At 36.7% G+C, this 26,866-nt stretch overlaps 1 protein-coding gene and 2 pseudogenes across 3 annotated transcripts; 1 reads left to right on the top strand and 2 right to left on the bottom strand.

Annotated features, from left to right (window-relative positions):
* Nucleotides 1–9,144: 9,144 nt before the first annotated feature.
* LOC143549139 (small ribosomal subunit protein eS27y-like) lies at nt 9,145–10,557 on the bottom strand. Its single transcript, XM_077040121.1, has 4 exons — nt 10,484–10,557; nt 10,301–10,402; nt 9,506–9,534; nt 9,145–9,429 (listed from the first exon to the last, which is right to left on the bottom strand). The coding sequence occupies exons 1-4, from the start codon at nt 10,484–10,486 to the stop codon at nt 9,303–9,305; spliced, it is 261 nt and encodes an 86-aa protein (XP_076896236.1). The 5' UTR covers nt 10,487–10,557; the 3' UTR covers nt 9,145–9,302.
* A 1,700-nt stretch (nt 10,558–12,257) lies between these two features.
* LOC143549147 (uncharacterized) lies at nt 12,258–22,673 on the top strand (annotated as a pseudogene). Its single transcript, XR_013138092.1, has 4 exons — nt 12,258–13,566; nt 19,279–19,850; nt 19,930–20,149; nt 20,996–22,673. The product of XR_013138092.1 is annotated as an uncharacterized LOC143549147 (transcript).
* A 1,202-nt stretch (nt 22,674–23,875) lies between these two features.
* On the bottom strand, nt 23,876–26,209 carry LOC143549138 (uncharacterized; annotated as a pseudogene). The gene is made up of 3 exons (XR_013138090.1): nt 26,093–26,209; nt 25,662–25,827; nt 23,876–24,330 (listed from the first exon to the last, which is right to left on the bottom strand). The product of XR_013138090.1 is annotated as an uncharacterized LOC143549138 (transcript).
* Between the last annotated feature and the right edge of the window lie 657 nt (nt 26,210–26,866).

Here is a 26,866-nt window from a genome sequence, read left to right as displayed (position 1 = left end):
GCATATAACATTGTATGAATGAGTTGACAATTTTTAAAATTACTAACATTGTTTAACATTGTTTTTCAAGATTATCCAAATTTATACATCTCTTATATTACTAACGTATAAAAAGCTTTAGTTTTTTCTTTAGAAAAAGTCGAGAACTTATACAACTCAACCATATGCCGAACACTAAATGCATAAATAGGAGGTAGCTTACACCAAGATCTAAAAAGATGTTGACAAAATCATTAAACCTTTTTATTAGTTTTCTGATAAAGAAACCCTAAATAAAATGCAAATGATAATATCAATGGACCTTTATTATAGGTTATATCAAGTTTCATACACTAGCCGAGAATATGAAACTTTTCTGTAGGCCAACTTTTTTTAAAATGCCAGTCCCCTGAACTTCGATTATAAGATGATACATAAAATCCATCTAGTGTTACTAACCAATAACAATGTTGCGTCCCAAGGTATATAATACCGCATAGGTATCGAATCTTTTTATCAAACAATGCCAAAGATTGGAATTTTGAACCCGCCCAAAAATAGCCATAGAAAAGAGTGGTACCAAAAGCATTGTCACAAAAAGACCAAGTATAATATCCATTGAATGGAATTGTATGATTACCTAGATCATCATCTCCTGATTTGACATGAGCAACGATGTTATCCGTCATATTATTCAAAATATAAAGATTCCATTTTGGAGTAAACACAGTGCATGCACGAGTTATAGAGACAGTAAAAGATGATAAAATAAGAAGGGTGAAGAGACTACGCATTGCAAGAGAAGAAGAAATCAAATTAGTTTCAGGTTAGCTTTAAGTATTGAAAGTAATATACCCAAAATATATGTTGATGGTTAAGTAATATACCTAAAATATATGTTGATGGTTACTTATATGGTATGATTTAATAGTTGTATTAAATGTTTTGTAACTTCACTTTTTTTAACCTAGTAAATATTAAATTAAACAAATGAAATATATCGAGAATTCTTAATTATCAAGTTAAATTATTTTAAATGCATGGTTCTGAAACTTAAAAAGGAATTAGTTTTCTTTGTATCAAATTTATTTCGTTGTTCTATTTAGTCAACACATTTTATTTATTGGGAGCAAAACGTCCGTTAATTTAAAAGCATTTTCATTCATTCTCATAATTTTAAATTTAATATTATATTAAAACAAATTACATTCTCTTTTATTTTCAATTAAATAATATCTTTTAATTTTTATTATTATATTTTCTCTCTCGTTCATTTACAACTACTTTCAAAATATACTAAAAAATTTAAAAGGTGCTACACGAGCTTTTCATATATACAGAAAAATCACTGCATTTTCTGTATTCTCCACTCACAAACACCCTAAACCATTCCATGTATTATAAAACGCCACTAACTAAATTTGATCGACGGTTTGTGAATGCTCTAATTCAAGGAAATTCGTCGTTCCGGTCATTTATTTCTCCATGTTTATCGCCTGCCACAAATAAAACCAAAATTTAGTTTCATTTAATGTCTTAACGTATTGAAATATTTGCACTCTTTTTAACGACAAAATTCATTAAACAGAACCAACGGCTAGCAAGAAAGCAGATTACAAATCAAAGCATTTCCATCTATTCCAATCTAACGAAATAATCTTAAAACTAAGTTGGTAAGGGTTAACAAGTGTCATACCACTTCATGGGTTAAAGGCGTTAAATGAAATGCATGTTAACATATTAACGGGCTTTAAAATCCTCTACACACACAATAACTTAAGAATCAAATTTACATTAAATAAAGAAAGGTAAAGGGGATTAAGCAATTTCCTTGGGGGTAAGGTGAAGTGAAGTGGGATAAAGTAGGTGATGTGGTGTCTACGTGGGTCTACGTGGACTTAAGTTATATGTACTGAGGCGAGATGTTGCGCCAATTTAGGCAAATGTTGAGCGTAACACCGCCAACCCACCACCCCCCCCCCCCCCCCGACGATAAGATGTGGGGACATGAACTTGTCGCCTGATTTGTGAATAAAAATAATAATAATAATAATAATAATAAAGTGTCCGCTTGTTACGGTCAAAACCAAAAAAAAATTCAAAACGATACACACACACACACCCTCTTCTTCTCCAAAAAATACATATTTCATCTCCAACATTTTTAATATTTCAAACAAAAATACCATATTTCTTCTCTAAAAATACCTATAAAAATGAACCCTAGAAACAACTCGAACCATCCATTCCCCGGTTTTGAGCAATACCATACTCCACAAAAACCAACCGAACCTAAAATATTCATGGCTCGGTTTTCGGCAACACCATACTCCGCAAAACCAACAAACCTACTTCCCGAACACCGGAAACGAACCTAACCAAACTACCCATTTCATTTTCTAAGACCTGAACTTAAGCATGTACGCCAACTTTCTCAACCCCAAAAACTCATGCCGGTGTACGGGTCTTGCCAAACAAAGACGGTGTTGGAGACTAAACCGCCGCGGGCCTCCGATTCAACCCGAAAGGGGGGGGCGTAAACACAAAAAGAAGGAAGCAGGGGATCCGATTGCCCCACATGACAACATAACGTTGACGACGGATAAGGAACTAGCTCTCACACAAGCTTGGATCGACATTTCATAGTAGAGATGATCAAATTCGGTATTGGCACCGGTACTAGTACCGAATCGGTACCAAAGTTTTGAGTTTTCGGTACCAGTACAGCACCGGTATTTCCAGAATTTTACCTTAAACACCGGTACCGTTCCGGTACCAGCCGATACCGAACCGAACATTTCGGTACCGGTACGGTACCAAGCTCATCCCTATTTCGAAGGATCTCGAAGTTTTCAAGTTATTAATATTAAGTATTTATTTAACTTTATTTAGTATTTATTAAAAATTAATATTAATTGTAGCAAATTTTCAATCCTTCATAATATTTTTGACAAAAATCTTTTAACTTATGGGTCCAGATCTCTGGAAAATCGGGTGATTATCGGGGTAAAGAAGGGGTTCAAGCCCATTGGAATGTCATAAACCAATATTGCCAAAGATATCGTGGGATATACAACCGACTGAAGCAAGCTGGTTGGAGTAGAGGCAAAAACGACGTCAACATCCAATCTCGAGCGTTAGCCGATGTCACACCCCCCATCTTAGGCCTAGGAGTGCGACCAACAGTTGGTACAACATTTATATATAAATCAAAGTTATGGTTATATAGCGGAAGACATATAAAACATGTGGATTAAAGTTATATTACAAAAGATGGAACGAAAGTTCCATTTACGTTTTACTTGTTTATAATTTACAAACCAACATTCTTTAATATTTAAGTTAACAAAATATCCGAGCCATCGGAATCATGAGCACTTCGCCTCTACAAACGCTATTCTTGATTACCTCCAAAATGTTAAGAAAATACGTCAGCAACGAATGCTGGTGAATATGTTGACGCTAAAATATTTTATTTTACTTGATCGCCCCTCAAGACCACGTAAGTCTTGGCCCATCTTGGCTTAGGAATAATCAAGTTAAAACAAAATAATTTATAAACTCAAGTCTCTACACAAGTCACCCCAGCAAAACACCGCAGCGTTTCGACATACTTAGGTACCATATATATACACATGGTCAGTCTCACTCGAACGTACTTAGGTCCGGCCCATCGTGGCTGGAGGTCGTGACTAAGCGTGTGCGATGTGCCCACCGCATTTTACCACATATGTAAGGATCCAGACAAACGTATACTATAGCCTGAAGGCTAGGTTTTTACTCTTATTTATAAATGTTTTAGAGACACGTAGTCCCATGTAAACCCTTTTTCACATAACATGTTTGACTCATTTGAACTAGGTTTGTAAAGTTGAGGCGTATTCACCTTTTCGCTTTGGATCGGCTTCAACACCGTCCGAGGGTCTTTCCCTTTTGCTATCTCGCACCTATAGTACGAGTATAACCTTTTGTTAATCGGATATACAATCCGGCTTAAGACCTTTAGTCTTAGTTTTATAATCGCCACCTCGATTTACTTTAAAACCTCTAGTTTATAAACTAATCTCTTTTCTTTTTAAACCTTTAGTTTAAAAAATTTTTCTTTATAAGATAACCTATAGATATCTTATTTATAAAACCCTAGGTTTCTTCTTCTTTAAGAAACGTATATCTTTTCTTTATTATTTAAGAATACTCATTATTACTTAAATAATATTTATAAATAACAAAGAATAATCACTCATATATATATATATATATATATATATATATATATATATTGTAACATCCTACTTTCGGTTATAATAATAAAGTAAATTCCGTCTATTTTATAGCGGGTCGTTATCGGTTTAGATAAATAAAATGTGAGTTGGGCTAATATTGGGTTAATGGGTATAGGTTATGGACTTGGGTTATGAAAGAAAGAAGGAGAGTCCATGGGCTTGAGCCCATGATCCATAAATATATAAACCATAAACACCACTTAATTCCTCATTTACACATATTCCATACACCATTCAAAACACACACTTAATATCTCTCTCTAGTTCTTCCCTTTTCTCTAGCCGAAACCAAGAAGGAAACCGAGCACCGACCCGAGGTAATGATAGTTTAATATTATATGAGCTTAACCTTTAGATATAGTCACGAAACAACGAGCCGACACCGTTAAACCGTTTAAGTCACGAGATCCGGGTGGAATCGGGTATAAACCGAACCTATGATGAGCTTAGGGGTCACCCTAGCTCAGATCTGGATCAAATGGGACGAAAACGGTGAAAAACGAGCTAAAACTCGTTTTTCCGACGTGTTCGCGGTTTTCCAGCGGCTTTCCGGCAATGGCGGCGCCGGAAAAGTGTGTACGAGGATGTCAGGAATGTCAGGGAATGTTCTGACCTAACCCTAGTTCGCTATGGGAACCTAACGAATTGGAAGGTGATTCGCTAGTTGATTCGCATAAGGGAGCATAACGAACTAGCTCTCGTTCGTCCCTGATTCGTTAGGGGAAAAGGGTAACGAATTACCCTTGATTCGTGATGAACCAGTTCATTAGAAGAGATAACGAATTAAATGGACTAATTCGTTATATGGACTGGTTCGCTATGGAACTGATTCGTTAAGGAGTCCAGTTCGTTAAAGGGTCCAATTCGTTATAGGAACCTGTTCGCTAAGATAAGCCAATTCGTTATGAACCAGTAACGAATTAGAATTTTAACGGAATGACAAGAACAGTCCCTGGACTTAGAAAAAGAATGAATTAATTACAATAAAGCCCTTGAACTTTTGAGTTAGCGAATTAAATAATGATTTAAAATCCTAATGGAAAATGTGTTACGACGGTTAATGGAAATAAAATTTTTCCAAGCTGACCTGGCAGTTCGACCCTAGCCAGGGGCTCTGCCCCTTGGACCCTGCTAGGGGCTGCCGCCCCTAGACCCCGCTGCCAGGGGCGCTGCCCCCCGGACCCCTGTTCGTTATGTGTCATAAGTAGACTAGAAAGACGTTATAGATAGTGGTAGATAATTGATACGTGTAATTATTATACAGTTAGCCGTGCCCAACTGAAGAAAGGAATAACAATTAACGGTGAACGTAACCGACTTCAGGTGAGTTTCTAGCCCCATTCCTTGTTATGTTTTCGGGGCTGTGTGCATACTCGATGTGATTAGTTAATACACTTATCCTAAGTGATAAGTGTATGCCATATATGTATTATATGAAATGTGTGAATGATTTCTTGTTGATACATGAACGATCTTCGGAATTGCATGTATTGCCAGAAAATGGTTGATGTTATATGTATGTTGTAAGATGAAGAATGAATGATGTATGTATGTGAAAAACTTACGATTATGTATATAGAAAGTATGTTAAGGAGGTATGGAAGAAAGGGTACCGGACCCTAATAATATCCGAGGATGGAGGGTACCGGACCCTAATAATATCCGAGGATGAAGGGTACCGGACCCTAATAATATCCGAGGTATGTAGGGCGAATGCTCTTTATAACATAAGGTTAATTATGATTGTGTATGATGAATGAAGGACGGGTTAAGTATGTAATGCGTACCTTCGGGCACGTATATGTGTATGTAAAGTAAGTTATGTGATTAACTAGAACTCACTCAGCGTAGCTGACTTTTAGTATGCACGCAGGCAAATAGGTTGAGGCAGCTCGCGTGATTGAAGACACATGGCATGGAATCGAAGATACTAGTATCTCGAAGAAATGTTGTGATGTTTTAAAAGACTATGTTTTATGTTTAAATAAATTTGAATGTTTGTTATGGCAAGATTTGATAGTTTTGTAATATGTTATGGTTGAAGTTATATTTCGCGTAAAGTTTTAATTAACTCTGATATTTAGAACTGTGTTTATGAGTAAATCCAACACCAAATGTAGGGTACCGGTAACAGGGCCTTACATATATATATATATATATATATATATATATATATTCTTTTCTTTTTCTTTCTTTTCTTTGTTATATATTTCTTTTATTTATCGAGGTATCGAGTATAACCTCGACTTACGGTATTTAAGCCTTTATAATATTTTATTATTATTTTATTCGGGAATTATGCCTACCTTCGTCGGTTTATAATACTCTAAAAAGTCGAGCAGCACTTCGACGCCGTTTATCTCATTTCGACTCTTGTTTGATCAACACTTCAATTGAGCACGCAAATCGAGACACCAATACTTCACAACACGTACTTCGAGATGATCGTCGGAAATGTCGGGATGGTCTCACCTTCTTAATATGAACGTCGTCGGGTGGTGGCACAATTATCGAAGTATGGCACGGAAATCGAGGTGATGGTACGGGAAACGAGGGATCGAGGACACGTTTATCGAGGTGAATCGAGGGTTGGGTTCTTGGAGTTTAGAGAGATGTTTAGAGAGAGAGGGGATATCAATTTTGGTGTGAAAATATGAAATCCCGAGCTTGCTATTTATAGGCATTTTCTGGAAGCCCGCCGCGATACACGATGGCCTTATGCAAGCCCGTCGCGTATCGCGACGTAGCCTTGCTATGTCACCACGTAGGTCTGCCACGTGACGTTGTGCCACGTGTTGACACGTGGCGAACGGTGTGCCACGTGTGGCCATGTGGCGGGACACGTGACGAACGATGTGCCACGTGGCAGGCCACGCGTCTCGCTGTCAGACAACCCATCGCGATACGCAATGGGTTTCTCTTCTGATCCATCGCGTATCGCGATGGGTCAGGAAACCAGAATTTTTGATTTTGACCTTGAAGTTTGGAATTTGGCAGATTTGGTCCCTCGACTTTGGAATCTTGACATTTTTGGCTCGAAATTTCCGTGATGTTACAGCCGACTATTAAACTCAAGGGCAACAAGAAGGGTGGCAAGGAAGACATTAAAGTATTTAACTTCTTGGGAAAGACTTCGGTTTTGCCTGAAATGGAACGGGTTTTGGTCGCTCGACGATCTGGCACGCCATTCCAAGCATCATCACGAGCTCCAAAACGGTCGAAGACCTCGTCTTAGACAAATCCGAGCACACCTGCAACACCCTTGTCTTAGCCAATAAAAAACCGCCACGTGTTCACAATTGGGCATCCAATGGTTTGAACTTGATTGTATTACCTCGTCCAATGGCTTGAAATAAAGAGGTCCATGTATAACCCTCGTGTTCGCTATATGCTCTTAGCATTGCTCAACCAACTGTTAGGTAACATTCACTGTTAAAGCTAGCTACGTGTAGTCAAAACCATGACAGGTGGTCACAAATGGTCGTCTACTTGAACTCATTTAGCTTCTAATAACTAACGACCTAAATTGAGGCGTTTGTAAATCAAGTACCTTCCCCATAACCCCAATACATAACTACAGTCTACAGTAGGTCTGAATCAACATATATAACTTGTTTTTTTTTTTACCAAAATGCACTTGGACACAAATTATGCACATAAACAACACGCTTAGTTCAAAACCTAAATCAAGCCAAGCCAAACCAAACCAAACCAAACCAAACCAACGAGAGTGTGAATTACATTCACTCATTGGCTATTACTCATATAATTACAATACTTTTCATGCACAACAATATACCATATAGTCATAGGAGCTATATTAATCCAGTTCATTAGATAAAAATATATAAGATAGCCACTATATGTTTTTAAAAAAATCTGAATCCGAATTATTATAAATTACGGATATCCGAGATAGTGATTATGGAAATTTTCGGATACTTTGAATATCAGAAAACCTAATTTTTTTTAATTTATTATATATGTGTAAACCGTTTAGAAACCTAAACCCTTTGAAACTACACAGCCACCGTCATGACTCACTGGTGTGGCCTCACATTAACCCACTGGTGTGGCCTCACGATTATTCTCATTGAACCACCGGCCAACGTCATGACCTCACGACAGCCTCACGCTGTCGCGTCTTGCCTTCACCGATGGACGATTGGACACGTTAGAGGTTGCATCTCGCCTTTACCCTCGTCGCATCTCGCATTCACAGTTCGGAGGTCACATCTATTCAAACCTTCACCTTCGTATCCCACATTCAGTCCCTCTAGGTTGGATTTGATTATATGATAAGGATTTTGTTAACCGATAGCAATTGGTATTCTTTTAATTTGACAAATTTGTTATGGATTTATTAATATTTGAGATTCTTTGTAGATCTATGAAAAAAATGACAGATTTGTTACAGTATTGAATTTTATTTTATTTTTCAGATATTTGTTTCACTATCCAAACAGGTATCCTAACTTTGAATATCCTAAATTTCAGATACGAATTCGAATAGTAAAATCTACTATTCGAACTGTTTTGATATCCAAAACTCCGAATTTCCGATTGTGAGCACCCCTAATAGTAGGCACTATAGATTATATTTCTTCTTACACACTGAAAAAACACTACAAAAGATTAATGAACTTGTAAAAAGCTTATATAAAAGAGAAACAAGTGAAGATCAAACCTTTATGCTCACAAGTCATTGAACAACGAAGACCAAATAAAAGAACCCAAACTCAATCATAAAACATTTTTTCAAGTAAAACTACAAAGTTGACACTGATACACACAAATGACCAACTTCAATCAACTCAAATGCCAGCACAAGTTAACCAAATCACAATCAAATCATTGCAGCATACATAACAAAAAGAGCATAGAAACAAATCATGAATCCAAAGATGATATCAAAGATCCAAAACTTTTAGTCTTTACAAAAGCATAACAAATGTCACCACGCTAACATTTTGTGATCTCACCAAAAACAAGTAATAAAAAGCTAGCATAACATAACAAAGATCAAAACAGCTTTCTTGATCAATCACCCTTCCGCCGGAAAGAGCATCCTTCAGTGAGTCTTGCACGACCACCAGTCGGCTGGCACAATACCGTTTGGCAGTTTCCACATACCACCACAGTTTGAGAATGGCTAAATACAGTTGTTCTGAACAACCAGGTAACACATTTAACATAAATTACAATTCTAACAACAATATAGTGAGAAGAATAGAAATACTTACATATTGAAGCATCCTTGACACTTAACATCCTGTTTAGATGCAATTGAACAAGATTAGAACTTTGAAGTTTAAATAGGGCTTTAAACGAACCGCAAACTGTTGGGCAAGAAGTTTGTTTGTGTTTATTCGTTAAATAAATAAACAAACATGAACAAAGAATTTCAGTCAATTAAGAGGATGTTTGGCTGAGCTTATTTAACTCCAAAAGTGCTTTTGGCTATAGTGTTTATTTACTTATGGCTGTTCCAAAAGTAATTTATTTAAATGTTTTTGGATTAGCTTTCGTGGTTGGAAAAAAACAAAAAGTAGATAAAATGACCAAAGAGACATTTTTATATATTTGCTAGTTTTACAGGTAATGAAATGGTGACCGGCGAGCATATTTGTAATTTGATATCCAAAATGCAAAAGATAAAACAAAAGCTTAGATTTTTTTGCTTCTGAAAAACAGCTTTTTAACCCGTAACAAAAACCAAATAAGCAAGTTTTAATAAGCTTAGCCAAACATGCCCTAAATAAATAAGTATACACGAACAATGCCTATGTTTGTTCAATTGTATTCGTTAACACTCAATAATGTGTTCACTTACGTCCATCTTTTGAATTAGTTCAAATTTGTTTGTTTATTAAACCATCAGTATCTTATCGTGAAAATTAAAGAAAAATTATTAACTATAAAACAAAATTAGAAATCAATTAGACGTCTCATTTTGTTCGATTGGGTTCGTTTACAGCCCTAAATATAAAATATAATATCACAAAAACGGAATTACAGAGAGATAAATGAAAACTTACCATGAAGAAGGAGTTCGGAGACTGAACAAGACGCTTAAGCTTATGCTTCTTCTTCTCCAACTCAGCTGGAGGATTCAGCAGATCAACATCGTTAGGCAAAACCTGCAATTTTCATCAGATCAATTACATCAGTCAACGGCCGGTAGAATATTCGCAAATCAAATCACATCCGAGACTACTTACCATATTGATTACAGATTTGTGGACTGATGGCGGTTTTGAACAACGAATATGCACAAAAACCCTAGTTAATCATACGTGTAGATGCCTTTTATATATCTGCGTGTGGAGCGAGTCACAGCCGTTGGATATTGGTATGTAATATCGGCCGTTGGATCTAGGGTGAGCCCGGTCCAGAAAATACTATATTGTGGTTCGGTGGATAATAATTTGGGCCGCGAAACGGACTGCTTTTTCTCTCAATACAGGCCCGTTTAAAAATAGTGTAAATTACTGCTAGAACTGGGTCGAGTTCATACCCGGATTGGATACTGTTAGAATACCCAACCCTGTATGACCCGGGTATGAAAAACTTTAGATATTACAAAACCCGGTACAACCAATGGGGTTGAAGCTTGTTATGTGTACAAACCAAGTGCGGTTAAAAAAATCGAAAACAAATATGTGCATGTTGAGTAGGGTCCGGGTATGGTCGAACTGAGTATAGATCATTTACAGGTTTAAACCCTGTACGAATCTTGGCCAATCTTTTTCCTTCTCTCACAAAGACCGCCCCCTTACCTCCGGTTTGTGCATCGTCGATTGGCTATGATTACTCGGAGAAAGGATATCAAGATACCATATATTTCTTCATAAATTGTTTAATTTGAGTTTGCATCTTTAGTTAACATATAAGGTTAAGTTTGATATGATCTTACCTCGATTGCTTGTTTGAGGGCTTAACGAAAGATAATGGAATCCATTGCACAAGTTCAAAAGATTTGGGTAATAACGGTTTTAATATGCTAATTTGACCAGTTTTAATGTTGATATAGTGTTAATCTATATTGATTTTTTTCAAAAATTTCCTATAAGATAGTCTCTACCTTATGTAATCAGACATATACATACACACATGCGTGTGTTAACGAATCTTTCTAATTTGTAGAAGTTATGGAACAATTACTATTTATATCATATAGTAAAAATTGACTCATGCATACCCATAGTCAAATTATTATATATGAATGTACTTGAATTTGATGTTTGGAAAATTACAATTATGCAAAACAGTTAGTATTTAATGCACACGCACACACTAATGAAATTTTTTATTGGTAAAATAAATCAACTACTTAGGGTCTCATCGACTAAAAAGGATTTTCAAAAATTATATTTGGTTTAGATATGGTGAGTCAGAGTATGTACGTTTATTTAATTTATTACTTGTATTTAAGTTGGCAAAGAAGTTAGCTGTAATAAACATAATAGACAAGATTAAAGCAGAAACACAAATTTAAACTCAAAATTACAGACTTATAGTACACACTAGCAATACATTATTGTGCATATGTTGCGTGCCTCTTAAAAACCCAAAACAATTCTAAATTAATTAAATTTGTATGTAATTATTACATTATTATACTATCGACGTAACTTGTTATCAGTTTTTCTTTTTATCAATATAAACAGTACCTTTTTAATTTCATAAAACTATTCTTTTTTTTTTTCTGACGGATATCTTTTAATATTTTTAATGACATTATGAGTTGCCCTGCTAGGAATCAAATGCGAGTCTTTTCCAATGTGGTTTTTGTAACAGGAAGCCTGATTTTCTCAATAGTGTCTCATGTTTAATCCCTACAGACAATACTTTTGAGGAACGGAGGATGGGTGGGTGGCACAATGAAAAAAAACTGAAATATTTGTGATCTTTTGTTCGATTCTAATTGCGTCCGGTTTTCGCCACCGGTGGGCACTCAAGTGGGTGAGTTGTCTACGGAAGAACTGAAAAACGTGGTGGTGGGTCCAGGAAACAGCAATCCAACGGCAGTGATCCTCGCAAACACGTCACTCCGATCAAGCCCACCACTCTCCACTTTCCGACTCAATTCACTTCACTGAGATCCCATTCTCCGATCAAACTTATTATTATTATTATTATTCCGGCAAACATGCTCCCGCTGGACCTCCAATCCCGTCCGTACCACCCCTACAACTTCCCCACTACCACCAGTAACCGCCGTTCTCTCAACAACAACTCCTCTCGCTTCACTCCTTCATCCTTCACCCACAACGCTAGGCTTTCCATCACACTCGTCCCCTGCGCCGCCTTCCTCCTAGACCTCGGCGGCACTCCAGTCGTAGCCATCCTAACCCTAGGCCTTATGATCGCCTACATTCTCGACTCCTTTAACTTCAAGTCCGGTTCCTTCTTTGCCGTCTGGCTTTCGCTTATTTCCGCACAAATCGCCTTCTTCTTTAGCTCCTATATGTTCTCCTCTTTCAATTCGATAACTCTCGGTTTACTTGCTTGTTTAGTTTGTGCCCTAGCTAATTTTTTAATTGGAGTTTGGGCTTCTCTTCAGTTTAAGTGGATTCAAATCGAGTATCCGACGATTGTGCTCGCGCTCGAACGCCTTTTGTTTGCGTGTACTCCGTTTATCGGTTCGGTGCTTTTCACTTGGGCCACGGTTTCCGCTGTTGGTATGGCGAATGCTGCGTATTATCATATGATGTTTAATTGTGTGTTTTACTGGTTGTATTCCATACCTAGGGTTTCGTCGTTTAAGTTGAAGCAGGAAGTGAGTTACCATGGCGGAGAGGTTCCGGATGATAATTTAATACTTGGCCAGCTCGAGAGTTGTTTACACACGCTAAACTTGTTATTCTTTCCTTTGATGTTTCACATCGCGTCTCATTATTGGGTTGTGTTTTCGTCTGCTGCGGCGGTTTGTGACGTGCTTCTACTCTTTTGGGTCCCGTTTTTGTTTCAATTGTATGCATCTACCAGAGGGGCTCTCTGGTGGGTTACCAAGAGTGAAAATCAGTTGAGGAGTATTAGAGTGGTGAATGGCGTTGTTGCTTTGGTTATTGTGATTCTTTGTTTGGAGTTTAGGGTTGTTTTCCATTCGTTTGCTCGGTACATTCAGGTTCCTTGTCCATTGAATTATGTTCTGGTTACTGCCACAATGCTAGGAGGGGCTGCTGGTGCCGGTGCATATGAAATGGGCATGATTACGGATGCTTCTGGTTCATTGGCTTTCACTGGTTTGGCGGTCGTTGTGAGTGCTGCTGGAGCAATCGTTGTGGGATTTCCCCTATTGGTATGTCATTTTCAAGCAAAATGCTAATTTTAATTTGTCAATTTTATAAGTCATGTGTGTGTAAATGATTGAACTCCTAGGTTGTATAATGTAATTAAGTTGTCTTCATTTTGCCACCTAGTTAGCGGATTACTCTAATAAGAAAGTTGACTAGTCAATCACTTTGACTTTCTACTGACAGGCTAAGTAAGTATCCAACCAGTTTGACTAGCAAAGTAGTCGATTTATTGAGAAAGTAAGCTAAAATGAATAGTGAACCAAAATAGTTTACTGTTTGTGTTGCCAATTGGATCAATCATCTACCCTTCATAGTGGACCGAAATAGTGTACTAAATATGCCCCCTAACCTTTGTAGTTTACCAAAATGACAACTTTTTAAGTTGGCCAAAATGATTTACTGTTTAAGGGGCGAATCCAAGTCAAACTAACAGCAGCTCAACAGGGTTTGTTAAACTAGTTCCTAATGATAGTGGTTTCTCTTATGTACCTCAAAGGCTCAAACTAGGTTACCTTGCTAGGAAAATGCGGTACAGCAGTTTGGAGTTAAAATCATTGGTCATAAGACTAACAATGACACTATGCTACTATTTTTTTTTACAAAGGTCAGTTTATATATATATTATCATTGATGCAGGACAGATTTTGGCCTAGAAAGTAGAAAGTCATGGTTATTCAAGTGGTTTCTATCTGGTTGCTCTTGCATGCCCTAGTTCATGCTACTACTTGCTCTCGTATAGTAATGTTTGCATTACATGTTATGCCTTTAGTTGTGATAATTCGATTTGCATAAAAAAGGGAAAAACAAAATGTGTGGTTTTCATTAATCTAGTTTGAGGCATATTTTTTTTTATATTCTAACAAATGCTTTGGAACAGATAGAATGCATGATTTTTTTGAAATTCATCATTATCATAGTTTCTTGGTCAAAGAAAAAAAAATAAAAGATTATAGACTTTTAGAAGCAGTTTTTATTCTAGATATATTATTCAAGAATCTCTCTTTTGGTTTCCAATTCCTTGTCAGAAGGGTTGTGATAAGAACTAGAAACTTAGATGCTTGAATTAAACCGAAAACAAGTACAGATAGTGCCCAATTTCGAGAATGGGTGATCTTCAATACAAGGTATAAAACCCTAATTTTGATAATAAAACATCGACACTGACAAGAAAAGAAAGCCTACTATTAATACTAATCCTAATTAAACAGTTACTAAAATAACTCCTACCAAAATAACTCCTCCACTAAATCAGCCCCCACTCCTTGTTTTCTTCTTTTTCCCGCTCACTAATTCCCCTTTATGCGGGATTGTATCAATACTTCCTGCCCGAACAAACGACTTGTCCTCAAGTCGGGTCTGATTAAAATGAGCTGTTGTTCCAGCATTAAGTTCCTCAAAGGGCTCGATAGTGAGATTACGAAAAGTAGCAGTCTGCAAAGCATCATCTGTTGGCATTCCCTGCAGCTTATAGTTCTTACCATTGATTGTGAACATCATGAACATTTGCTTCCAATTTGCCTGAACTGTGTTAAGGGTGGCTAACCATTGTATACCGAGTACAACATCAGCTCCCCCTAAGGCGAATGGGTAAAAATCTTGGGATACTTGGAGGTCAGAAAGTTGCAGTGAGAGATCCTTACAAACTTGGCTGCATCGGATGATATCACCATTTCCAATTTGAACACCAAAGGGAGTGATCAACTGAGTGATGAGTTTTAGTTCTCTGACCAATGTGTCTGATATGAAGTTATGTGTAGATCCGCTATCTATTAGAACCAGAACTTCAGTTGTGCCCAACACACCGCGAAGTTTCATGGTCGGTATAGGAGGCTGACCAAATAGCGCATTGAGGCTAATCTCAGCCACTTCGGGAGAGTATTTCTGTTCTGAAATGCTTATTCCCTCTCGATTCTGCTCTTCTCCCTCATCAGTAATCTCTAACAGTTTGAAGGTGCCCGTCTTGCACCTGTGACCCGGTGAAAATTTGTCACCGCACCTATAGCATTCTCCTCTTGCATATCGTGCTTGTTTTTTGGCATCAAAGACACGAGGATGTAGCTGCTGCTGGTCTGCGGTTGAAGGTTTAACCAAATCAGACGGTTTATTATCGGCGCTCAAAGGTTTTAAATTTGAAGTCGAGATTGACCCCTTTTCAGTCCGGGTATGACTGATTTTAGATTCGTATTCAAGAGCTAAACTCATGGCTTTGAAGACGGTTTTCGGTTTATGAATTCTGACATCGGTTTTGAGTTCTTCTTTGAAACCGTTGAGACAAATAGCTAGGAGGCAATGTTCTGGCCAATTGGTAACTCGGGATGATCTTTTTGCAAATTCTTGACGGTACTCTTGCACATTACCGGTTTGTTTGATACTGCAGAGGTGTTCATCTGGGTTTTGAAATTCTGCAGGACCAAAATTTTTCTGAAGGGCATGAACTAGATCCTCCCAAAACTCGATTTCCCGATCAGTTGAAAGCCATGAGTAAAAATCCAATGCGTCTCCTTCCAAATGCATTGAAGCCACATCAACCTTTTCTTCCTCGGGTATGTTGTAGTAACGAAAATATTTTTCAGCCTTGAGTACCCACCCACGAGGGTCCCCATCACTGAATGTTGGGAAATCAATTTTGTTGTAGGGTCGGTAACGGCGATGACTGCTTCCCGAAGAATCTTCATCATCGAATCTGCTAGACCCCCCGCTGGATTTCTCCTTCTTCTTGTCGCGCGCTTTCAGAACAGCAACTTCAGTTTGCAGGGACTCCATGGAGGCTGCGATGGCTGCCAATTGGGCAGCCACAGGGTCAAAGGTCGTTTGGTTTGGGTCTGACGTACTCCGGGTTTGAGGAGCCATTGTGTTTCAGAGTTTAGTTGTGAAAATGGGAATTCAAGGTTGGATTTGGAGTTGTGGAGATTGAGATTTTCCCGGCAATGGAACCAATGATAAGAACTAGAAACTTAGATGCTTGAATTAAACCGAAAACAAGTACAGATAGTGCCCAATTTTGAGAATGGGTGATCTCCAATACAAGGTATAAAACCAATTTTGATAATAAAACATCGACACTGAAGAAAAGAAAACCTACTATTAATACTAATCCTAATTAAACAGTTACCAAAATAACTCCTCCACTAAATCAGCCCCCACTCCTTGTTTTCTTCTTTTTCCCGCTCACTAATTCCCCTTTATGCGGGATTGTATCAGGTTGTATCAATTATCTCATAGTTTTAAGGGTATAGCACAAAGGGAAGTACAAACTATAAAACATTGAAACTAAGAAAATCAGAAGAGAAGCTAATGTCAAACTATGTAGTTAAGGGCAAGGCAAGGCCTAGTCGCCTCAAACATATGCAACACAATTTTGGCTAGCTCATTGGTCTGCTTATGGTTTCTTGTTTCCAACCTACCCACCCATCACAAATCTTCCTTGCCAGCTTTCTTTACATGAAGCAATGTGGGATTAAAAGCCAAATTTTATTTATTTTTAGGACTTTGTCCTTTGTTTAAAAAGGAAAGCATATTCGGCTTTGTATTATATTTCTAGAATAGTGTTAAGTTATCAATTTTATATTTCTATTAGGGAAAATACCATAAAGAAACAACATACTTTCTGTTTTTTCTTGTTAAAGTCCCTCAACAATTTTTTGCACGTTAAAGTCCCTCCACATGTTTAATTTGAACAAAAATGTGACATAACTTATAAAACAGTATAAACATATTTTTTTTGCTCTTACATTTTAGTATTGCTGCCTGCTGGATCAAATACGCTTCAATACGAGACAATTTATAGTTATACAACATAAATTTCGATAAGAAAGAAGTTATTTGTAGTGGCGCATGTTAAACTAATCTGAATTATCTAGCATTTCCCATCCTAAAACTTTACTCAATTGAATTCGTAAAAATCATATTTATTTTGCCATATATATATATATATATATTAACAGTAAATGGCGAGCAAAGTTAATGCAAATGGAATTGGAGAAAGATGGAAAGTAACTCACCAAATTGAAGGAGACAATACTGAAAAAAAGGATCTACTTGGTTATATAATTTTAATCAAAACGGCTTAGTTTTAGATGATTTTTAATCAAAAGAATCAGTACCATATTGTTTTTAGAAGTTATGTCACATTTTTGTTCATATTTAATATGTGGAGGGACTTTAACGTGTAAAAAGTTGTTAAGAGACTTTAACGAGAAAAAACAGAAAGTATGTTGGTTTTTTATGGCATTTGCGCTTTCTATTATTTATTATTATTATGCACATCTTTTTTGTCTCGGGGCGCGCCTTGCTCCCTTGACTACGTAGGTGTCAAATCATATGAGGTTGCACTAAGAAAGAATGTAATAGGTAATGCTTAGGTCAAATAGCACACATTTCTTCTCAGGGATAGGCATAATATGGCTTGTTACACTGGCTAAGTAATTCTTAAAATGTGAATGTTATGCAAACTGAGGGAGCGCTAATTGGTTCTTGTATATATGTGTGAATAAAGAAGATTTTAAAACTGCACGAGTAATCAAATGGTTGTGCTTAGGAGCATAAATAAAACTATGGGAGGTAGTCATTGATTATAGATCAAGTTATGGGAACAATAATTATTATGGTCTTATGAAGGAGGTTCAACAGGGCTTATTTATTGGATTAATTTGTTAAGATAATTAATATGGCCTTATGCTTGAGTTTCAACAAGACCTTATTTTATGGGATCAGTTTGTTAAGAAAATAACTACTCTTGGAAAGTTATACCACAATTAGTTTGGTATAAAGTCTTGTCTATCACTGTTGTTCCTCGCAAACATCAAAACAAAATAAACACACAAGTTTAAATGAGAAAAGCCGTCTGATCAATTACTCTTTTTAATCTAGAGCTCAATAAGATTAGACGTAAAATTATATTTTATTTCGTTTTTCCGAAGGAGTAAGATTCAGTACCCTCTCAACTGCAAGAAGAACAACGAAGGTTAATTACACACTATTTCATATAGAACTTAAACAAAATTAGTCATAAGATTAGTCCTAATAAGCCACAATTAGATGTCAATGTTATTTATTTTTGAAGGAGTGAGATTCAACAAAGCATCTACTGCAAAAAGAACAAGGAATACGGTCTATGAAAAGGGAGAACAAAATGCAAAAGCAAAACAGAACATCATCCACCTTTGTAGAACTGTTTGAAAGCAATACAAATAGGAGAAATCGAAAACTATTGCAACATCTAGATTGGTTACAAAGGTTTAGTATGATATATCATCATTTAATAAACCACAATATTGGGTCCAGAAAAAGTGTTAATATAAGTGCAGTTGATGGACTGATAGTTGGCAGGGAGCAGTTCTGCACAACCAATTTCTCATGCAAAAGAAAAGGTAGAAAAGAGAAATAGTTTAGAACCTAATATATATCAGGTTTCAGATAAACTAAAATTACCAACTTGCATTTTATGCCTTATAAGGAGGCGCTAAGCTACACCACATTCTTTTTCCAAAATTGCATGTGTTTATTTAACATAATACAGATGCTTTATGTTGTAGTATTATATAACTCAGTCTGAAACTAAGTTCACTTTTGTTGTCATAAACACGTGAAGTATGAATTATATAGAACCTACTTCTCTTATTTGTATTCTTTTCGACTATGTGAAGCATGAACTATAAAGAAGATATGTCCATACAAAAAGAATTTGCTGTTAACTTTTCAGTACCTTGTTGCAGTTCATTCCACTCCCTGCAGTAGCTGGATTCTATTTAGCGCATTTTCTCACAAAGAAAATTATCTCGTCATATTTTGCATTTGTTATGTTTGGGAGCTTAATGGTGACATGGTTTGTATATCACAATTTCTGGGATCTCAATATTTGGCTTGCAGGCATGTCACTAAAATCCTTCTGTAAGCTTATAGTTGCTGATGTCATCTTAGCAATGGCTGTTCCTGGTCTAGCTCTTCTTCCACAAAAGCTTCATTACTTAACGGAAGTCGGTTTAATTGGTCATGCCTTACTTTTGTGCTACATTGAGAATCGTTTTTATCAATATTCTGGCATTTATTACTATAGCTTTGATGATGAGATCATGTACCCTAGTTACATGGTGGTTCTAACGACTTTTGTGGGATTGGCTCTTGTGAGAAGACTTTCTGTTGACCACCGTATTGGACCAAAAGCTGTTTGGGTGCTAACTTGCTTGTATTCATCAAAGTTGTCCATGTTGTTTATGACATCAAAAGCTGCTTTATGGGCATCAGCCATTCTTTTATTGGCTGTTTCTCCTCCATTGCTTCTATACAAGTATTTGCTTTACCTTAGTTTTTCATTACTTTAGATGTTAATTTTACTTTTTTTTTACAAACTTTATAATAATGTGCAGGGATCGTTCAAGAACAGCATCTAAGATGAAACCATGGCAAGGATATACACACGCAGCTGTTTTTGCTTTGTCAGTCTGGTTTTGTCGTGAGACCATCTTTGAAGCTTTGCAGTGGTGGAATGGTAGATCGCCATCTGGCGGGTTACTTTTGGGATTTTGTATCCTTTTGACAGGATTGGCTTGCGTTCCCATTGTTGCTCTCCACTTTTCTCATGTCATGGTAAACAAAATCGCCATACTTGTTCTTTCTCATGTTCTGGTCCCAAGATGATCATCTCAATTTGACCCACAGACAGTCAATGTGTTAAATACAATGACAACTACTATATTATTAAAATATATTATAAAGTAAAACAGTATAGGGTATTGTAAGCACAATATGTATACCTAGGATGAATTTCAACCTTTCATACAATGACCAAATCAACCCATTCATTGATATATTTAATACAAATATATATTCTTTTAAAGGTTCAAAATTTTAATACAAACCTTCTAAATGGTACAATATCAAATTTACTGGCTTAAAACATCAATGGGTTGGAGTATTTGAACAAATTAGGCCATTTAACAAATCTGACCAGAGATGATCATAATATCTTTTAGTGTTTAAAAGTTAAGGAGTTCAAACATCATCTATAAATAATTTTCTAGTATTTTTTAATAACAAACGCGTTACATACGTAGGCGCATCAAACATATGCTTTTAGGATTAAAACGCATCGAATTGCAATGTGCTTTTTAAAATCAATGACCAATCTAGCCATTTCATAATAAGTAAAATAGATTATATTACTTACCAACTACCTATATCACTAAATAAACAAAAAGAACATTATGCGTTGAGATGATTCATAGCAATAACATTGTTTTTTTTGTCCATTTATCCAGTAAAACAAACTGTTATAAGTAATTGGTTTTATCTATTTTTGTTAAATTGGTATATATGATAACTTTTAGTGTTTCATAATATATAAAATTAATCCTTCTTTTAGTTCTGTCTTAAAACTGTTTAATGTTTTTAACTCCTATGCTAACTTCTTATTAATCTTCTTGTTGTATGTAGTCTGCGAAGAGAAACTTGGTACTAGTTATAGCAACAGGTCTCCTTTTCATAGTTATGCAACCGCCGCTACCATCTTCATGGACATACCATTCTGAATTAATCAAAGCCGCCCGCCAATCATCTGATGACATCTCAATATACGGTTTCATCACATCAAAGCCTACTTGGCCATCATGGCTACTGATCTCAGCAATTCTCCTCACACTTTCTGCACTCACCTCCATAATTCCTATCAAATACATAGTCGAACTAAGAACAATATTTTCAATTGCAATGGGAATCGCTCTCGGTGTTTACATATCTGCAGAATATTTCCTACAAGCAACCGTTTTGCACATTCTCATTGTCACAACCATGGTTTGCACCTCTGTGTTTGTGGTCTTCACCCACCTTCCATCTGCTTCAAGCACCAAGGTCCTGCCATGGGTGTTTGCTCTACTCGTGGCTCTATTCCCGGTCACTTATTTGTTAGAAGGTCAGGTTAGGGTCAAGACCATGTTGGCCGCGAGTGGTATTGATATGATGGGTGAGGAAGATAGTAAGTTGACCGCCTTGCTGGCGGTTGAGGGTGCAAGAACGTCTCTTCTAGGGTTGTATGCTGCTATCTTTATGCTTATTGCACTTGAGATAAAGTTTGAGCTAGCATCACTCATGCGAGAAAAAGTCAACGAAAGGGGCGGTGGTCTTAAACAGTCATTTTGGTCAAAGTAGCAACTCTCTTGCTACCTTTCCGGCTAAAACGAGATTCACACAGCAACGTCGTGTGTCGACCATACCCGCTTTCACAATAAAGTGGATGGCTGCAGAGGGTGCGTGGATGCCAGCTGTCGGAAATGTGGCAACCGTCATGTGCTTTGCCATCTGTCTCATATTAAATGTTAATCTTACGGGTGGGTCAACCCGTGCAATATTTTTGTTGGCGCCTATATTATTGTTGCTTAATCAAGATTCAGATTTTGTAGCGGGATTTGGGGACAAACAGAGGTATTTCCCTGTCACGGTTGTGATATCTGGTTATCTGATTTTGACTTCATTATACAGTATCTGGGAAGAGATCTGGCAAGGGAATGTTGGTTGGGGGATGCAAATTGGTGGGGCTGATTGGTTTTTTGCTGTAAAAAATATGGTGATGTTGGTTTTCACGTTACTGAGTCATATCATGTTTAATCAGTTTGTGTGGAGCTATAAAAAGAGGAACGACTCGATGCCGTTGCTTACGATACCTCTTAATTTGGCTTCATCTATAGTAGCAGATGTTGTGAAGATAAGGATATTGGGGCTGCTAGGGATTGTATATTCCTTGAGTCAGTATTTAATATCCAGACAACAATATATGTCAGGATTGAAGTATATTTAGGAGTTATAAGAGAAAAGAAAAACAGAGGTAGTGAAACATTTGTACAATTAATGGTTTTATTTTTGGATAATTTCGGATTCGGGCGGTGAACTGGTGTCCTCCCCATGAAAAAAGAACCAACACGGGCAATTTAATTAAGAAAATAATGAAGTAAAAAAATTTCAACAGCCGGTGATGTGTATTATTAATCAGAAACTCCAGCAATAAACTGGATGTTACAGAGGGAAATATATGAAGTTAAACTTACACCATTTATCCCATTCTAAAGGTGCATACTTTAATCTGTGTTTTAACCCATAGAAAAGAGCTTGCCCATAGATACCTGCAAACCGATCACGCAGGGTGAATTTGGCCCACCCGTCGACTACCCAAAATTAGATATCTTTTTCGCAGCTCACCTCTTCAATCATATTATCTTGCAAATTAAAGCATGTTTTTGACTGAATAATTTTAATTTTAGAGATGGTCTTCTACACTCCCACAATAGTCGACTTAATCCGGATAGCTTTTGGTACCATGTGGTTTGTATGCATGATTGATACCACCTTGCTCAAAGGTAAGAGTTTTCCTTTTTAAACCTCCACCACTGCTTGGTTAGTATACCAAGATTAGCCTACTTTAGACCGTCTACCCCAAGCTATCAGTGTTCCTTAGGTGCCAACACTTTATCCCAACCTGCCCAACTGATTTTAGAGTTTTTGATTTCCAATTGATAGTTTTGATTTCAACTTATCTATAACCGGTTTCCAGTTTTCTTTAAGGTATATGTTTACAAGTAAATAAACGGGAAGTTCTTTCATGTTGTAAGATATATGTCATGTCAAATTGTGTCGGCTCCACCTCGGTTCTAATTTCTAAACACTTCATTCTTATTAAAGTTTACTTTTAGTCCCAAAGCTGGGGGGGGGGGGGGGGGGGACATTTAAGAATGGTAGCTGAATTGTGGAAGTCTGAAAACAAATTGTACGTAGTTGGCATGGAATAAGATTGTGTTATTTGGAGTTCAACTACTTGAATAACCTTCAAGAAGTGTGCAATGCATGTAATCAACTTGGCCTCTCTTTCCACCAACTCGGTTCATGTCATTCGCACCAACCATGGCGTGACTGTGGCCAAGTGCACAATTACACCAGCCCTTCCTCTTTCCACCAATCTAGCACATGCCATTTGCACTAATCATGATGTGACAAGTGACTCAAGAGTGAACAATTACACCAGTCCCCTTTCCAGCAACCGGATAAGGTAACGTAAGAGTGAAGTCGTTTAATTATTATTTTTTTATAACCGGTCAAATGTTACACTCTACAATAATTAAACATTTGACATCCTATATTGGCAGGAGTCATTGTTGATCTCGGCAATTGTTTTGATCAAAATACCCACTTTAATGATTTTACCTTTATTTTTCACGCTTTTATTTTTTATTTTTTTCGTTTAAGACCGACCCTAAATGTAAATTCCTGATTCCGATTTCCATCTATGAATTGATTGGAAAATGATAAGACCTGAACCAAGAGTTGCCATAATCGAAAACAGGGTTTTTGCTTGATTTAAAGTTAAACACACAAAAGTCATACATTGTGACAAGCAACTGGCCTAGTGCAATCAAACCCACACATGATCACAAGTTTAAGGTCGGTTCAAATGTAAGGATAGAGATTGTATTATCACATAACCATGAGCTGCAACAGAAATTTGTCAAAGATCTGGTGCTGTAGAAGCCGTTGAAACCACTCTTAGCCAGGACCAACTTTTGGAATGTCATAGTGCTCACTCATGTTGGCAAGATACTGATTGAATTCTGAAAGCCTGTCACGATGCGACTTATTTGATGTCTTTGCCATTTTCTGCATGTCTATTTTCTGCCTTTGCTCCATATAACGTTTCTCTGCCGGAGTCAAACTGTCAATATGTGAACCACCTTTCGCCTTGGAACCGGAACCATCGTTCATCTCTTCCTCGTCCATTTTTCCCGTGCCTACACATCCATTACTCAAAATCATTATATGCATTTAAAATGCACAGTAAGCATATAGCTTTTTAGATACACAGCTGATTAATAAAAAAACACCCCTTCATATATGACCTCAAATAAAATGTTTGTTCTGATAGTTGAAGTTTCTACTCAGTTTCTACTCATCACGCCTATAAACTACAATTTTAAGTGAAGGGACTTCAAGACTTTGGCATCTAAGGGACGATTACTTGTATAAGGAAGTCTCTATTGCTTGTCCAAGAAACAAACACTTAAAAGGGGTTGCCTCTTGTCCAAAAGTAAAAGATGTATGTTGAAACTGTCCCAAGAGAAAACATCATGCCTCTGTCCGTTTCTTGAAAAACTTTTGGGGGTTTATTTCCAGTATCAGAAAGAGACTTTTGGCCATTTTAAAACGATTAAGACTATGGTTGAGAATAAAATTGACGCAAAACTAAGTTGTCTAAGAAGTGATTGATAGTTCAAGGAACTGTTTGCCATTGAGAATAAAAAGACCATTAACATCATATACAGTACAACAAAAGTGTTGTATATGCGGTTAGGTTAACGGCTAGAAACTTTGAGATGAACGGATAGAAATGGACAGCCGACGGGTCAAAAGGGATACAGAAACAGCACCCGGTTCAAACTGAGGAGCAATCTGATACAAGTTTAGGATACAGAAAGCACCACCTAAACCTGTGATTAGGTTCCAAACTCCAAAGAGCACCACCAAAGTTGCTATCTTGGATTGGCAATGGAATAATAAACTGATTTAACCAGAAAACGCAGCAACAAAATTCAAGTATAAAACACCCCATTTCATTAACTAACAGTCAAGAACATATAGGAAGAAAAAACATATACCACTAACCCACGTCTTGGAAAGCTGCTAGATAACAAGTACCACTAGAAAAACATAAACTAGTTTGACGTTTGAACATGTGGATGTACCAACCCAATCGTTCATATAAATTTCCAACGGATAATTCTAGTAAAACCATAATACTTTTCTAATTAAGTTTACCTCTGTTAAAACGGGTACCACAGAAAAGAAAATTTGTAACCATGAACATGGTTTTAACTGAGAACATGCCAAAGAAGTTTTGAGACATCCTAAACATAAGTACTACATCAGCACTAAACGAACAAACACCACAAGAATGCTGGAGTGATCTTAAGCCTACTGTTGATCATTTCAAAGTTTTTGTCATTGGACGTGTTGAAATCCAACCAGAAAAGAGAGTAAAATTGGATAAAACTAAAAGGAGTCACAAATGCATTAGTTAAGGGTATACTAATAATATATTACACGTATGAAAGCATCACATTACCTTCAGAAATTTCACTATCGATCGTTTGAATAACTTGATCAGACAAATGTCTGGTCGTCGTCTTCTTCTTCTTCTTCTTCTTCTTGCTGCCACCAGCTTTCATCAAGAGCCTTCCCCTTCAACTTCAGCTTTCCTCCAACAACATTCTCGTATTCCGACATTCCCACTGCAATTTAAAACTTCTTGTTAGTTACATAACAGCTGTTTATAACTTATAACCTCAAGCATCAAACTTTCTGTTAAAAGCCCTAATTTTTATTTATCAAACACTCGTATTCCAATTTTTAAGATAATAAATAATACGTAACAGTTGTTTATAAATTATAACCTCAAGCAGCCGATACTATTAAAAGCCCTAATTTATATTAAACATATATCGACATGATAGCAAACCCTAATAAGAGAAAATACATGGATGGATAAGAAGATACCGGAATATTCTATTTCTTCAAACGCCGGCTAACTGTTAGCTCAACCTCCGGTGATCGGAGGGATAGATGATGAGAGGGTTAAAGAGGGAGGATGTGTCGTCTTTTGTTGGTTTTAACTTTCAACCCACTCATGCTATTGACGGATAGTATTCTTAACTTTTTAATTTTCTCGCTACTGATTTGGACATGCTTTAACCATGAAATTCGGATAAAACTTAACATTGTTAAGTGTTTTTTTAACGAAGGTATAATGAGAGTAAAATTTTTAAATGTTCGGATCACCAGCAAGAGTATATTCTCAATTGACATTATTATCAGCCAATAACAATAAGTTGGAATTATCAAAATCTAGTTTGTCCATTTAGTTATTTCAAATTTTATAGAACCGTGTTCTATACCCGATCTAACACTAGTCGATATCGGGTTTATCTGTTAATTTGTAAAAAACTGATAATGATGATGATGATGTTTCTAAATATATCTTCTTAAGGTTTGAATATTTAATTTATATAAAAATAACTAGAAATATATAAAACCAAAAGTTATTAATTGACTTTTTTTATATATTTAAGTATGTTTCGGATTGTTGGGTCGGATATCACCTAACCTAGCCTCATACCATCTCATTATTTGTCATGAGTGTTTTAGGAGAACCAGGCATGCTCAGGTTCATTCGCCATCCCTATGCATGCTTGCGTATCCCGTCCGAGCTCGTACCACCACATTTATTCCATTTGACATAAGATATATTTTAAAAGAGGCATGCTTAAGGTT

The sequence above is a fragment of the Bidens hawaiensis genome, unplaced genomic scaffold (assembly GCF_021521415.1).
Source record: "Bidens hawaiensis isolate Kalapana, Puna unplaced genomic scaffold, B.hawaiensis_p1.1 tig00015444_1, whole genome shotgun sequence".
In the NCBI taxonomy this organism is placed as follows: Eukaryota; Viridiplantae; Streptophyta; class Magnoliopsida; order Asterales; family Asteraceae; genus Bidens; species Bidens hawaiensis.
Note: the sequence above shows the minus strand (reverse complement) of the source record. Positions and strands in the feature narration are given on the sequence as shown.